Genomic DNA, 14,590 nt, shown 5'->3' with positions numbered 1-14,590 from the left:
ATATATATATATATATATATATATATATATATACATACATACATATATTCTCTATTTTGGCCTTACCAATGCAGGATACATTTAGCAGTTCAGCAAAACGAGACTGACCGAATAAGTATCAGGCTTTAAAATAAATACTGGGATTGATTTCTTTAACTAAACCATTGAAGGCAGTGCTCCAGCATGGCCACAGTCTAACGACTAAAACAAGTAAATGAATAAATGATAACAAACTACCTTCAAACACCATTTCTTTTGATTTGCAGACAAGGTGACCCCACCGCCATCAATTAATGGTTTTATTGTTATTCTTAAATTGCTTTAAAACGTTAACTCTAATTTAGCATTTACCTTTACTCCAATACAGTGTGTGTGTGTGTGTGTGTTTGTGGTTTTTTGAGGTTTTAGGTTTTTTTTTGTTTTTTTTTTTCAAAATTTAAACACTGCCTGTACAGTAAACCATATTGCTGTGTTTGCCAAATCACAGAGTTAAACTAAATAGCTGTATTGACATATCAGTGCTCTATCAAAGGGGATTGTCACCCCACACAGTGTTGAGGTATTGTATTATTATATATACGAGGGAGTGCTGAAAGATTTCTGGCTTTAAGGGAATTGTGAAAGGCCTGGTTGGAGGCCCAACCTTCCAAGTTTTTTATAGGTCTTAGAAAAACTGAAGTACCGCTGCTGCAATAAGTGTGTGAATCTGAGAGGGGAATATGCTGAATAAAATCATAATTAATTGATCCACCTGTATTTTCTTTTACCCAAAGCCAGGAACTTTTCAGCACACCCTCGTATATAATATAGAAGATGGAAAAAAGTTGTAACGTCACCTGGAGGATTTGAATGATGGACCTACTGTAAACCATATCATTGTGTTATGCGTATACATGTGTGTGTGTGTGTGTGTACAGATGCATGCGTCTGCCTGTGCATATCTACTTACATGTGAACATGTTTGTGTATTAGAAAATTACTATTTGTAAATCTCACAACGAGAGATATTCAGCAACAGTACTTTGGAGTAAAGATTGTTTGCCAACATGGCAGTCCTAGTTTTGGATGAATGTTGCTGTAATTTAGCCCCAGGAGACATCGTCTCCAATTGGCTATACAACATGATCTGTGTCATATTTTTGAATAAGGGAGTCTAGCACCCCCTTGTTCGAAAATATAAGGACACTGATCATGTCGTATAGCCAGCTGGAGATGATGTCTCCTGGGGCTAAATTACAGCAACATTCGTCCTAAACCAGGACTGCCATGTTATGTTGGCAAATAATCTTTACTCCAATGTTTGTGTATGTTTTGAGATTTTGAAGAGGTAACTGTTAATTTTAGAATGATATTGTACGGTTGATGTGAGAGGCCAGATCTCTCCAGTGAGACCATAAAACAGAATATTTTGGCCGGATATGGTCAGTTTAAATGCTAAAGGGTTAACCTGCTTGAAATGTCTCCAAGGTGTTTGTCTTTTACTCGAGGACATGTGTTGTGAACTTTGTGCTAAACCGTTATTCTTAATCTAATTGACAGGGAATGGACTCTATGGGTACTGCTTTGGAGAGCTTCGATGACTTTCCCTTCGGGCAGGTGACAACAGGGGACACAACTGCTGATCCGTGGAACATAAACAATTCTAAACAGTGCATTGGGAATGCATCTGTGTCGATTGCTGCTGCAGCTACTGCCGCTGCTCCTGTAGTGTTGCTCCCTCCTCCGCCGGCTTCACCTCGCGTTCCCATCGGCAGCGCTATGCCACAGGCACCGGCAGCTTTACCACCCGGTCAGTGTAGTCTTGCGGCCAACCTATTTCCAGCGTCCAGTGCCTTTCCCTCTGCAGTGTCTTCCAATGTTCCTGCTCAGCCGTTTCCTGTTTCAGTTCCGTTAACTGTTAACCCGGCAGTTCCAATAACTGTTAACCCAGCAGTTCCAATAACTGTTAACCCAGCAGTTCCAATAACTGTTAACCCAGCAGTTCCAATAACTGTTAACCCAGCAGTTCCAATGACTGCTAACCCAGCAGTTCCGAAACCAATTGATCCAGCGACAACCCCACCTGAGGTAAGTACAAAACAACAATTTATACTCACCTGTTTCTCTTTGTTTCTTCTCCATCTCTTCCCAACATGGCTGAGAACCACTGATCTAAGTCTTCTTTCTGCAGCTTTTGTCTCCGCCATCATTGTTATTTCTACTTTTACTAATCATCCTAATTATCATTTTGTCATTATCCCAATCTTATTAATCTTATACGCTGTACCATTGCAGATGCCAACCAACATGACCTGCTCTCTACCCATTGTTACAGATCCATTTGGGGATAAACTGTTTGTTTCCGCTGTACCTGCACAAGCACCCAACCAAACACCCTTTACAGCCTCTACGTCTACCACACCACCAACTACAGACAATACTGTACCTTTTGCTGCATTTCCAGTGATGAAGCCACCACGTGGCAACACATTTCCAGTTGCAACACAAAACGTGGCTGCAAATTTTGCTGCCCAGCAACCGTTTGCTGCATTCCCTCCTGACCCTGCACATCCTGTGGCAGGGAATGCATTTTCAGCTGCACCACAGCCAGCTGCATTCTCAGCTGCGTTCTCTGTTAAACCACCGACCCCGGTTACTGGATTTCCTGTTGGGCAACAAGCATCATTTGCTGCATTCCCAGAGGGGCCACAACCAGCTTTTCTGCCCCTCTCGTCTCCTGACAGCAGTCAGAGAAGCACTCCGAGTAAATTCGATGCTATCTCTTTGGACAGTTCTTTCACTAGCGTCTTCTCTCAGCAGAGTAATGAGAAACTGGAAAGTGCTTCAACTTTGGCAAATAATAAACCAACAGACACTGGTACCAATCCAGTTCCTCAGACTGACAAGCTTTTCCAGGATCTCTGCAATTTCGGCAGCAATCAGCACCACAAGAAGCCAGCAGAGTTATTTCCAAAGTTGGAGCCGCCACCAAGCAAAAAATTAAATGAATTACTTGAAGAAAGTATTAAATGTAAAGAATTGCATGTTCAGAGTTCTAAAACTGAAAATCCTCTCCCACCCCAGCAGCAGCAGCAGCAACAGCAGCAGCAGCCATCAGAGCAAGATGCTACCCCATCAAATAATGACCAGGCAAGTGAATATTCAATAACCTCAGCTCTTCCAGCTGAAAACTTGTTACCTGATCCCGTGTGCTTTCCTGAACCCACCAAATTTGATCAACCCTCAGTTTCTGCTGCTTCTTTTTCCGGTTCCGATTCCCAGTCTTCTAATGTCTCTAACGACCAGCCCCATTCTGATTCTCCCAGTATTTTCAGCTTCAGTGGCAACAACCCCACAGAGGTTACCTATGCAATGACGAAACTCAAACTTTCAGATGTTGACTTTAATAATCCCCCCTCTCACCCACCTCCGCAACTCCCTTCCCATCTTCTTGCTGCTGTTTCTGGTCACAACTCGGGGTCAGAGTCTGTGTGTAGCATTTCGCCCTTTCCAGATGACCACTGGGCCATATCTGATGACGAATTTAACCTCCCTTCCCCAACTGTGCCACCCCCTCCACTACCAACAGGTGCTTCCCTTAATTTCGAACCTGACCAAGCACCAGCTCCCCCACCCCGCCCAAGGACATCAGATATTACAAGAACTGCCAAACCTCCTCCACTTCCTGTTCGTCCAAAACGTACCCTTTCTTCCAGTTCAAGCTTACAAAGTATGGGAAAATCCAACTCCCCAGTGTCATCTGTTGTTTCCCTGGAAGGGACAGTTTTGGCCCATGGGGCCATTTCAGATTGTTCTTTTACATCACTACAAGACTCAGACGTGTCTACCAATAGTCTTCCAACGACAAAACTTGCTGACACCAAAGTTAATACAACAAAGTTTACTGACCGAGGGTCATCTGTCTCATCTCCTCTTAGTGTTGCCACTGGCAACAGCAACTCTTCACCCCCTCCTTGGTCTGCATTTACTGAAAATGACAATTCAAGCTCACCTTTTAGTAACCAAAGTTTTTCAAGTGGCGGCCGTGATGTATTTGCTTCAAATTCGTCACAGACTGCCATTGGTACTGCTAGTTCCCATGACAGTGGTTGGCCCAACAATAACCCTTTCATGTCTAAAGTTAATACCAGTCCTTCAGTGAGGAACTCTTCATCACCAGATCCTTTCAGTGGCCCCTACACCAAAATAGTTAACAAACGTTCAAAACAGACTCCTCAGACAACCTCCCAGTCTGTAGAATCTGTTTGTAGTTCAACATCAGCTCAAATCCATAATAAATCCAGCCAGCCAGTGTTCAACAGTGTGGATCCATTTCGTGTCCTTCATTGCACAAAGCCACAATCAAACCATAACCAGACAAACACAAACATTTCTGGATCGTTCTGTAGCGAACTTAACAATGACTTATCTGATCCCTTTGTTGTTCCCCTCCACCTCAAACTACAAACTGAGAAGTCCCCAGTTGACCCTTTTGTGATACAAACTAATGTTAATCTAACACAAAACAATACTCAAGTGACTCAGTTTTTTCCTTCGACAAAAAATACCGAAAGGTCAGTTCCAGAGACTGACCTTTCCATATACAACAGTCAAACAACTGACATTGAAAATGACCCTTTTACAAACCTTAGTCGAAACAGTGGACACTCTGGCAACGTACCATCAGATTTATTTTCCTTTCCCAGCCTCAATCCCGCTGAATACTCTCAGACCCAAACTGACCCTTTTGACGCATTTAATCAATGGCCAGTTAATACAAAATTCAGTGTGGACATTGATAAAAGCAATGGTCATTGACCAAGAAGATCCAGACATTCTTCAGATGCATTTATTATTAATGGTAAGTAGAAAAAAGAAAAAAAAAAAAAAAAAAAAGAAAAAAGAAAATATTTTATTTTATTTCTTTTGTTGTGCTTGAACCTCAAACTCCCTGTTTTAAAATTTTAGCCAACTATTTTTCAAAATTTTTTCTCGTCTTTTTCATTTCCATGTTTCTTCTAAAGAAAATAGCATTTCACTTATAATTTGGTCTTTGAATTTAATTAACTTCCAATGACTGACTGCTCTCTCTTTCAATGCTTTACAACAGGTAGATGGTAGATCTTTCATCCAACCGGCTGTGCTCAGCCTCAATCCCCACGCAGGGGGAGCAAGTTCAGACTGCTAGTTGCCAGGTAGGTCTTCAAGTCAAGCTACACTTGTTAGGTGTCTGTCTCAAGTGCAGGAATGGCTGTGTGGTTAAGAAGTTGGCTTTGCAACTCTGTGGTTTTGAGTTTCATCTCACTGTGCAGCACTTTTATATCCAATGTACCTTCAACAATAACCTCAAAGTTACCAATGCCTTATGAATGAAATTTGGTAAACAGAAAATTGTGAGAAAGTCCCCCTTTAACAACACCACCTGGTCCCTTGGTGCCTTTGGCTCTGTTCATTCTGTTGCAAGCATTCAGGCCATATTTTCGGTCTAAGAACTTCTTCCCACCAGTCAAAGTGGCCCTGACAAATGATCATGGCTGCTGTCTTTTCCTATTCTGCCTACATTATAAAAACAAAATGATGTCCGGCTACAGTTACTAATTTCCAGTAAATCTACAGTTGTTTGGTAACTGTCCCAGACTAGCTACAATTGTAAAAAAATTATTCCATAAATTCTACAGTTGTTTAGTAATTCAGTCTAGCAACAGTTGTTAGGTAACTGTCTCAATGTTTCTGTAGTTGTAAAAGTAAATAGTCAATCAGTCTACAGTTGATGGATAAGTTTTAGGCATTGAATTGTATTTTCCTGCTGATAAAGCCAGGCTGAGAAAATGGAAGCAGAGGTCTCTTTCAATCAATTATTGTTATTGTAAAAATGTGTAAAATAGAAAGTCTGTAATTAACTGAGCTCTTGTATGTCTCTTATTGATGGAATCAAATATGAAACAAGAAGCCTCGGTGAGTGTTTTAATCTGTACCCAAGTAAGCATTGTCATAGTAGAGAATTGTTAACTTTATTTTAATCATTTCACAAATTCTCCAACTGCAATAGCCAGGATTTTATATTCAGCATGGTCTATAAGCAAAACACCATTTATGAAGTGATGATTCTCCTCTAAATGGATTAGACCATTCCTCTTGAAATAGTCTTCAATTGGGTTTGAGATCACTCATCGTTGTTATGTTGCTTCCTTGTCTCTTTTCTATAAGTATTTCCATAGACATTGTTCAGCTGAGCTCTCTTCCCTGGTTCCTCCTTTAAGAACTTATCAGCGATTAACTAGACTTGCATCCAGTTCACATCAGTATACTTTTCAACCTCCTAAGTGCCGTAAAGCACTTTATGGTACCAGTTTCTTCCCTTGCATCTCTGAACTTTGGAATTCCATTCCACAGTCTTGTTTTCCTCTTCAATATGACCTCCAGTCTTTTAAGTCTAATGTACATCTTCATCTATTGACTTCTGTCTAGTGTCCATTTTTTACTGGTAGCTCTTATGTTTTCAGTGTTCTAAGGACTTTGTAATGAGGATACCACCAAAAAAAAAGTAGCCAAAACATTGTGAAAGCAACAATGAAGACGAGGACACCAGCCTCACTGATATACACAAATACACCAATATCTGTTTGAGCCCAACTCTCAATTATTGTAGGTTTCTTTTTTAATAAGTTGGTCAGAAAGGAAGGGTAGCATCCATGACAACATTGGTGGCCATCCTGAGATTGGACAGGAACAATGTGCCCAGAGAGAAAGTTAGTTTGAATATCTGTAACAGACTGAACGCTTCTTAAAATGCCAAACGACAAGGTGGTGACAAGATAGTATGTTAGGCTTGTCCCTCCAAAAGCAGGTGGTGTTGTTAAACAAGGGGGGGGTGCTAGGCCTACCACTGAAGGTCCGGGTGGTGGTGTTAGACATGGTTGTGTGCTAGGCTTGCCACTCAAAGTAAATCCTAACATTTAAACAAAAAAAAAAGGATATTGTAAACTTTGGAGTTTATTGAATAAAAATAAGTTTAAGTTTTAAGCTGATGTAGAAATATAATCGTTGTTCATTATTTACATTTGACGGATATTTGTCCTCATCTTGTTTGTTGTTAACACAACGTTTCGGCTGGTATACCCTCCAGCCTTTATCAGGTGTCTTGGGGAAATTTTGAACCTGGGTTCTCATTCCTAAGGTATTTCTCAATGTTATTATTATTATTCTGGTCACTGCCTGGAATTGAACTCAGAATCTTGGGGTTAGTAGCCTATGCTCTTAACCACTACACCATAATTGTTGTTGTTATGAATTTATAGAGGTAGAGCAAGGCCACGAAGTGAGCAAACACAGTATGTTAATTGAGTATTGAAGTCTTGGACCATTTTGCTGGCATAAGTCATTGTTAATTTCCAATTTCTTATATTATTATTTGTATAGAGACTTGCTTATTTGGAAGTTCCAACCACTAGGGAGTGCATTTAAGGACCAATAAAAGAGGAGTTGTTATTGCAACCTTATTGACTTGTGTTTAACTTCAGTTCAATTAAAATAAATCTTGTTCATCTTCATCGTTCGAACTGTTCATATCTGTTCAAATCTTCCATTCATCATCATCATATTTACATTATTTATATTTGTCCTCATCTTGTTTGTTGTTAAAACAACGTTTCGGCTGATATACCCTCCAGCCTTCATCAGGTGTCTTGGGGAAATTTCGAACCTGGGTTCTCATTCCTAAGGTATTTTTCGATGTTGTTATTATTATTATTATTATTATTATTATTATTATTATTATTATTATTATTATTATTCAGGTTACTGCTTAGAACCGAATTCACTCAATAATTGCCCACGGGCATATGGTGTAGTGGTTAAGAGCGTGGGCTACTAACCCTAAGATTCCGAGTTTGATTCCAGGCAGTGACATGAATAATAATAATAATAATAATAATAATAATAATAATTACAACAGCATCAGAAAAATACCTTAGGAATGAGAACTCAGGTCTCTTTTGCTGAACCACTAAGTTACGGGGATGTAAACACACCAGCATCAGTGTTCCAGCATGGCCGCAGCCAAAGGACTGAAACAAGTAAAAGAGTAAAAGAGTTGTATGCACAACTCAAGAGTAATGATTGCTGGCAAACTAATGGACAGAATCGCAAAAAAACAAATTCAGGAGAATAACAATAATAGGTGTTTCTCTCTGCTTCTGTATTTGTTCATGTGTATAACTACTTTCCTCATCACTTTCACCTAGTCTAGGAGAGTTACCCCACCACCACCACTATGGACAGCTACCCCCACCACCATGGGCAGTTACTCCTGAGGACAACAGCTGATGATTTAAAACTTCTTAATATACTGTAGAGGGAGTAATTAACTAAGGGGTGGGGTAATTGTCCTCAAGGGTTAATTGTCCTGATACGCTTTCACCAGTTTGATTGTCCAAATCATTCTCATTATTTGTGTAAAGGTAAACTCTTCATCCAAAGAATGGATACCATTGATAATCTCTTCAGCTGAAGAAGTCTAGACCTTGCTTGTTTACCAGACAAACTGCTGGGTTCATCATACACTTGTTTCATTGCAAAAATCCATATTCTTTTAAATAAAAACAAAAGTAAACAGTTAGGGGGACACCATTAAGAATGAGTCATAAACTCCATTGATTACAAAACTGTGACATGATTGGTTGTTTGTTTTTAGCATTTTGTCTTCCTTTTGTGTGTGTTGTTCATTACCGCTTTAACGAGATTCCATTAAATATCACATTTAGGCTATTCCTGCTCTGCTGGGAACACAGCATTATTGGGTTAAGTAAAGAAATTATATTGGACCTTGGCTCAACATCAATAAGGTTTCTGATCACTGATGATACCAGGGACTACCAAAAGTAACATTGAAGATACAGCATAGAAGGACGAGGCTAGCTGGACACTGCATCAGACACACCGATGAAATTGCTAACAAGCTGGTGCTCTGGTAACCAACGGAAGGAAGAACCAAGAGAGGAAGAAGGAAGACGACCTATATCAACAACTTGCTGGAGGATACTGGTATGGAAAGGGTACAGGAGCTGAGGACCATTACAGAAGATCAAGATGAGTGGGGGAAATGTGTGGAAATAGTCTTAGGGCGTCCTGAGGGACAACCTAGAAAGATAGAGATAGATTTAATACAAACAGAGATAGATTTAATACAAACAGAGATAGATTTAATACAAACAGAGATAGATTTAATACAAACAGAGATAGATTTAATACAAACAGAGATAGATTTAATACAAGCACCATATTTGATGACATGTAAGAATTTTTTTTTTTTTAAACTCTCAAAAGAATCATCTAGGGTCCTACTTGTGAAGTTGAGCCTCTTTTTTTCTTGAATCTGTGTTGCTGAAATTGTGGTGCATCTAATATACGCATGAATCTTTTATGCCAACAAATACAGCATTGCACTTGGTTGAAATATTTTATTCCTGAGAAAACCCAACAACTCCTAAACATCTGGTACCTTCTTGGCATTTGCCACTTTTTTTGTGGGAGTCACAAAGGTGTGGCTGCCTCCCAGGTTTAGAACCAGGGATCTCAAGAAATTGAATCTTAGAACAATAAAAAGAAAACTTAGTTTAGTCTTCTGCTTTCACCCTTTCACCCCTTAGATTGTCCCCTTCTTCTATGATACAAATTTTCCATTTTAAAGTCGTCTAAAATAAAAACTTCCATCAAAATTTCATGTTTATTTACGTTCCAAACCCCAGCTTATTCAAAGCTATTTAGCTAAACTCTTCGTTATTTTAAAAATTAATTGAAACAAAATCAGTGTATTTGAACAAAAATATGATTAAAAAAAAAGTGGGTGTTAATTGTGTATTTGTTCTGTATACTTGGCATCACTACCATTATTATTGATTGCTTGTTCTTGATATATGGCATTGGATGTATAAAGTACATTTCTCTTTTTATGCAGGAACCAATATATTCGATTCCGGTAAGGAAAATTTAGACATTCATTGAGACATGCATGGGAAACAAAGCTGTTGGAATGGAAGAAATATAAGCAGCCGGTTTAGCCAGAATTACAAGAATTTTTACCTTAGCACAACCAGAAATGGCTCTTGTTGCTAAGGAAATATTACAGAAAACGAAAGAGTGAATTTATTAAAAGAAAAATGTCCAAGAAGTTATTTCCGAAAGTAAACGACAATGTAGTAAAGTTTGTCTCAATATAAAACTGGATTGGAAATTAATTTTTGAAGTTTCCTTGAATATAATTATATATTTGTATTTTAGCAAATTAATGGATTAAAAACCCACAAAAGACTGAGAGAGGAATTGCTTTATTTTATTCTAAGTTTCTAATAAACAAAGAATGTGAATTATTGGTTATCAAAATAGATTAGTTTATAAAGAAACAATATTATTGGCATTGTAAAATATTAACAGGAGAAAATGCAATTGTTACAAACTAAAAAAAAAAAAAATATAAATAATAATAAAAATAATATTAATAATGGTAATGAATGGCGAAACACATGAAAGGATATCAAGTGAAAATTTAATCTGTATCATTTTATCAAAAATGAGATCCATTGAAGAAATAAATATATTACTTCTAAAGTCAATAAATATTGCTAGTCTTCTGAGATTATCTGTGTGTATGTATATGTATGTGTGTATATGTGTGTGTGTGTGTACATATGTACATGCATGTGTGTGTATGTGTCCATGTCTATATGTCTTCTTTTTCCACAAAGCCCACCAACATTTAACAATCGCCATGTCTTTATACAGGTGTCTTCATTCATACACATCACATGTTTTTATAACTAGGAGCAATACTCATGTTCTTTGGAAGTCACATCTAAAGTAGTGAGACTGAAGAGGGTGATTTCCACTCGAAATATAAGACAGGTAAATGTAGAGAGAGAGAAGAAAGAAAGACATGAATAGGAAAAGAACAGGGAAGACGTGCTGTATGTCAAAAAGGACCATATGGGGCTTCCAGATCTGGTGGTGATGTATGACTACCTCGCAGACTGCAAGTTAAAAGAAATAAGTTTCGGATATGAACAGAGGTAACTGTATGTCTAAGATGAGGTAACCCCTGTGAGTGATTTAGATAAGGACCAGTGAGTGAATTCAATAGATGTTTGAGTTTGAGTTAAGAAGGGATGTCTGAAAAGGTTACAGAAAAGACGGAAACGAATAAAATAAATAAAAGTAATTTATTTTTTTAATAAAAAATACGAAAGAATATTGTATAAAAATTATATAAAATACGAAAAAAATCCCTACTTTTGTTGTAGTAGTGATTGCTGTTATTGTAGTAGTTGTTGTTGCTTCCTTTCCTTGCTCTATGAAGGCGGTTCTTTAAAATTAAATGCTATGACTATCGCTGAAATAACAAGGCAAATATTAATTAAAAAAGTGACATGAAGTAAGAATAGGCAGCCATATTTAATAAAAGGTTATTTACGCTACAATCCATCGATGGACTCTCTTCATGGTCGCTCAATTGCTAACACCCTCCCAAGCCACACACTATTGTCTTTGAAATAATTTAGTGTTAGAATAGAAGACGAGGAAGTGTAATAACTGGAACGTAGTTGATCTTAGGTTTGGTCGATCATGACTGACTAAGACTAAATAATAACAGACAACCACAGATTAACTACAGATGATTGATAGTTGAATGCCAGAGTCCTCTAACCCAGCTCAGCTTTTAATTTGCGACCCCGCTGATCGCATCTCGCTTCTCTGTCTCATCGTATTCTATTGTAACTGTACAATGAATTGGAGAATTAGTCGCAAGATAAATGTTTTCCCTGAGAATTAATCCAAATTATTATTATTGAGTAACAGAACAGAGCATGCCATGAAAGTGATGCTAGGGTATAAATATACGAAGCCTAATATACCTGTCGTGACTACCTGTCTGATAACGGTACACCAGGCACAATGCATCACAACCTGCGCTAAAGGGTGCTGCAAGGCTGATATCCTTTCGGCGGTTGATAAAATAAGTACCAGTTGAGCACTGGGGTCGATTTAATCGACTTGTCCCCTTCCCCGAAACATGTTCAAGGACTTGTACCTAGAGTAAAAGTAATAATAATGATTATTATTATTATTATTATTATTATTATTATTAAGGCGGCAAGCTAGCAGAATAGTTGGCGCGGTATTTCGTCCTGAGTCGACTTTGCCTTTCATCCTGTAGGAGGTCGATAAAATAAGTACCACTGAAATACTGGGATCGATGACAAACCCCGTGGACAAAATTCAAACGCCACGTCTGTTGTAAACCGTATAGCTGTGCCAATAAATATTAGCAGGGAGAGAACGAGAGAGAGAGAGAAAGAAGTGACAGAGAGAACGAGAGAGAGAGAGAGTTCGATACCTACCACATGCCGATATCACTGCTGCAACGAAAAATAAACCCATCCAACCGATCAAAGGAAGGAGATTCTCTGAGAGTAGCGATCCAATAATCGCTGTCATGGCCTGGAAAATAGATTTTCGAGAAAAGAAAACGGTAAATGAGAATGGACTCCGAAAATATTTTTTAAAAGATAAATAAATAATTACAAGGCAAGAAACTCTTCCAGAGTTGCTTCCCTTAATGATTTCAAGGGAAGCAACTCAAACAAATCTGTGGTATTACGCAGAATATTTGCTGTAGCCCAACTTTTATACCAAGACAAAACAATGTACATGATAACACTTCCAATCAATTAAGATCAGAAGCCACGAGAGCCACTGCCTGGTACTGCATCTTTATTATTATTATCATCATCATCATCATCATTATTATCATTATTATTACTATTATTATTGCATTGAAACTTTACCTGAGACGTGAAGAGTAATCCGTAGTTTATCGAATAATACTGTTCCCCGAAACAGCGCATCGTACAAGATGGAAATGTGGAGAAAGATCCAGAGAAGGTGAGGAAAATCAAACAAACCCAGATAAAGAAAAGTGGTTTCCCACCGTATTCCGTGATTATGAACGTTGAATAAAGACAAGTGAGTAACGAGGTGATAGCTAACTGGGCAGTCTGAAAAAGAGCAGAAGAAGAACGTTTGTATAGTCTACGAATTACTGTTATTAGTGCTGGAAAAGACAACGACGCGTTCTGGTGGTTTTTAAGCACTTGTCTGATCGATAAAAATAGTTTACAAAATATTTTATTCAATCTTCGAAACATGATTTGGCTAATGATAGATACGAGAGGTTTCATGTAAAGACAGGCGTCTTTAAGCAGAGAGTGAAACCAAATTTGTCCAACAGGATTGACCATTCGTGTCCTTCTCCACGACTGGGCAACCTTTCTGTATAATTGAGTGTAAATCTGCGCTTCGCTTGTGCAAAACAGCTCTGACTGTATGGTTTCAATTGCTTTAATCTTTTACTCTTTTACTTGTTTCAGGCATTTGACTGAGGCCATGCTGGAGCACCGCCTTTAGTCGAGCAAATCGACCCCAGGACTTATTCTTTGTAAGCCTAGTACTTATTCTATCGGTCTCTTTTTGCCGAACCGCTAAGTTACGGGGACGTAAACACACCAGCATCGGTTGTTAAGCGATGCTGGGGGAACAAACACAGACACACCAACACACACACGCATATATATATAAACATATATACGACGGGCTTCTTTCAGTTTCCGTCTACCAAATCCACTCACAAGGCTTTGGTCGGCCCGAGGCTATAGTAGAAGACACTTGCCCAAGGTGCCACGCAGTGGGACTGAACCCGGAACCATGTGGTTGGTAAGCGAGCTACTTACCACACAGCCACTCCTGCGCCTGTTTAGTCATATTTTCTGCTTGGGGAGGTCTGATTTCGCATGAAACCATCCTGCAATTTTGCTTAAACATTAAAAATTTATAGAGATATATATCGAGCGCGCCCGTGATAGCTTACCCTGAACGAAGTTCTATCAGCTATGGCACCCCAGAGGATACGGCCACCCGCATTACACAGGGACGCAAATGCCCCGACTAAAGAATGAAACCGGTCGTCTTGAATGAAAGTTTGTCCAAAAGCCTGTAAAGATACAATTATAAAAATTGAAATGTAAGCCGTCACACGAAATTTAAAAGGGAGAGAGGGAGAAAGCAAGAGAGAAAGAGAGAGAGGGGTGGTGGAAGAAAGAAGGTGAGAGTAAGTGGTAACTGGTGCAGTAATTAAGGAATTAAGTAATGAAGTCCCCACGGACACGACTCTGTCGAGTCCTATGACTCATAGGATAAGCTACTCCGTTTGCAAGGCGCGTAAATGACCGAGATTACTCTATCCACCCCTGAACGGGACGCCAGACCATTTTCAGCTGAGTGGACTGGATTAAAGTGGAATGAAATGTTTGACTCAAAAACGCGACGCACCGTCCTGTCCAGGAAACGAAACTACGATCTTGAGTGACTGGAACAAACACCTTAAACATTTGGCCACGCGCCTTCACTGTTACTGGAACGCTTTCCAAAAATTAATTAACTACTCGTAGGCGCAGTCGTGGCTGTGTGGTAAGTATAATATAATTTCACGAGCAGGCTGTTCCGTCGGGCGGATCCAGTGGAACCCTCATCGTCGTAAACGGCGGAGTGTGAGTGAGTGAGT

At 39.0% G+C, this 14,590-nt stretch overlaps 2 protein-coding genes across 10 annotated transcripts in view; one reads left to right on the top strand and one right to left on the bottom strand.

The window, feature by feature from the left end:
* The window catches only part of LOC106872024 (mucin-17), a 136,842-nt gene extending 126,551 nt beyond the window's left edge, over positions 1 to 10,291 (top strand). For 6 of the 9 annotated variants that reach the window (XM_014918843.2, XM_014918845.2, XM_014918840.2 and 3 more), the window contains 3 exons: positions 1,540 to 2,067; positions 2,275 to 4,840; positions 9,935 to 10,291. In XM_014918843.2, coding sequence (XP_014774329.1) covers positions 1,540 to 2,067; positions 2,275 to 4,797 — 3,051 coding nt within the window. In that variant the 3' untranslated portion in view covers positions 4,798 to 4,840; positions 9,935 to 10,291. Of the gene's footprint in view, positions 1 to 1,539; positions 2,068 to 2,274; positions 4,841 to 5,089; positions 5,175 to 9,934 lie in introns of all 9 variants that reach the window. The other 3 variants (XR_008264015.1, XM_014918848.2, XM_014918849.2) reach the window with 3 other exon arrangements.
* Positions 10,292 to 11,177: 886 nt separating this feature from the next.
* The window catches only part of LOC106872020 (L-lactate transporter), an 18,362-nt gene continuing 14,949 nt past the window's right edge, over positions 11,178 to 14,590 (bottom strand). Inside the window, exons 5-8 of the mRNA XM_052967694.1 lie at positions 13,898 to 14,020; positions 12,819 to 13,028; positions 12,372 to 12,471; positions 11,178 to 11,362 (exon numbers count right to left, since the gene is read on the bottom strand). Of these exons, the coding sequence (XP_052823654.1) occupies positions 11,322 to 11,362; positions 12,372 to 12,471; positions 12,819 to 13,028; positions 13,898 to 14,020 (474 nt within the window). The 3' untranslated portion in view covers positions 11,178 to 11,321. The remainder of the gene's footprint in view (positions 11,363 to 12,371; positions 12,472 to 12,818; positions 13,029 to 13,897; positions 14,021 to 14,590) is intronic.

This window comes from Octopus bimaculoides, chromosome 4 (assembly GCF_001194135.2).
Source record: "Octopus bimaculoides isolate UCB-OBI-ISO-001 chromosome 4, ASM119413v2, whole genome shotgun sequence".
Lineage (NCBI taxonomy): Eukaryota > Metazoa > Mollusca > Cephalopoda > Octopoda > Octopodidae > Octopus > Octopus bimaculoides.
Note: the sequence above shows the minus strand (reverse complement) of the source record. Positions and strands in the feature narration are given on the sequence as shown.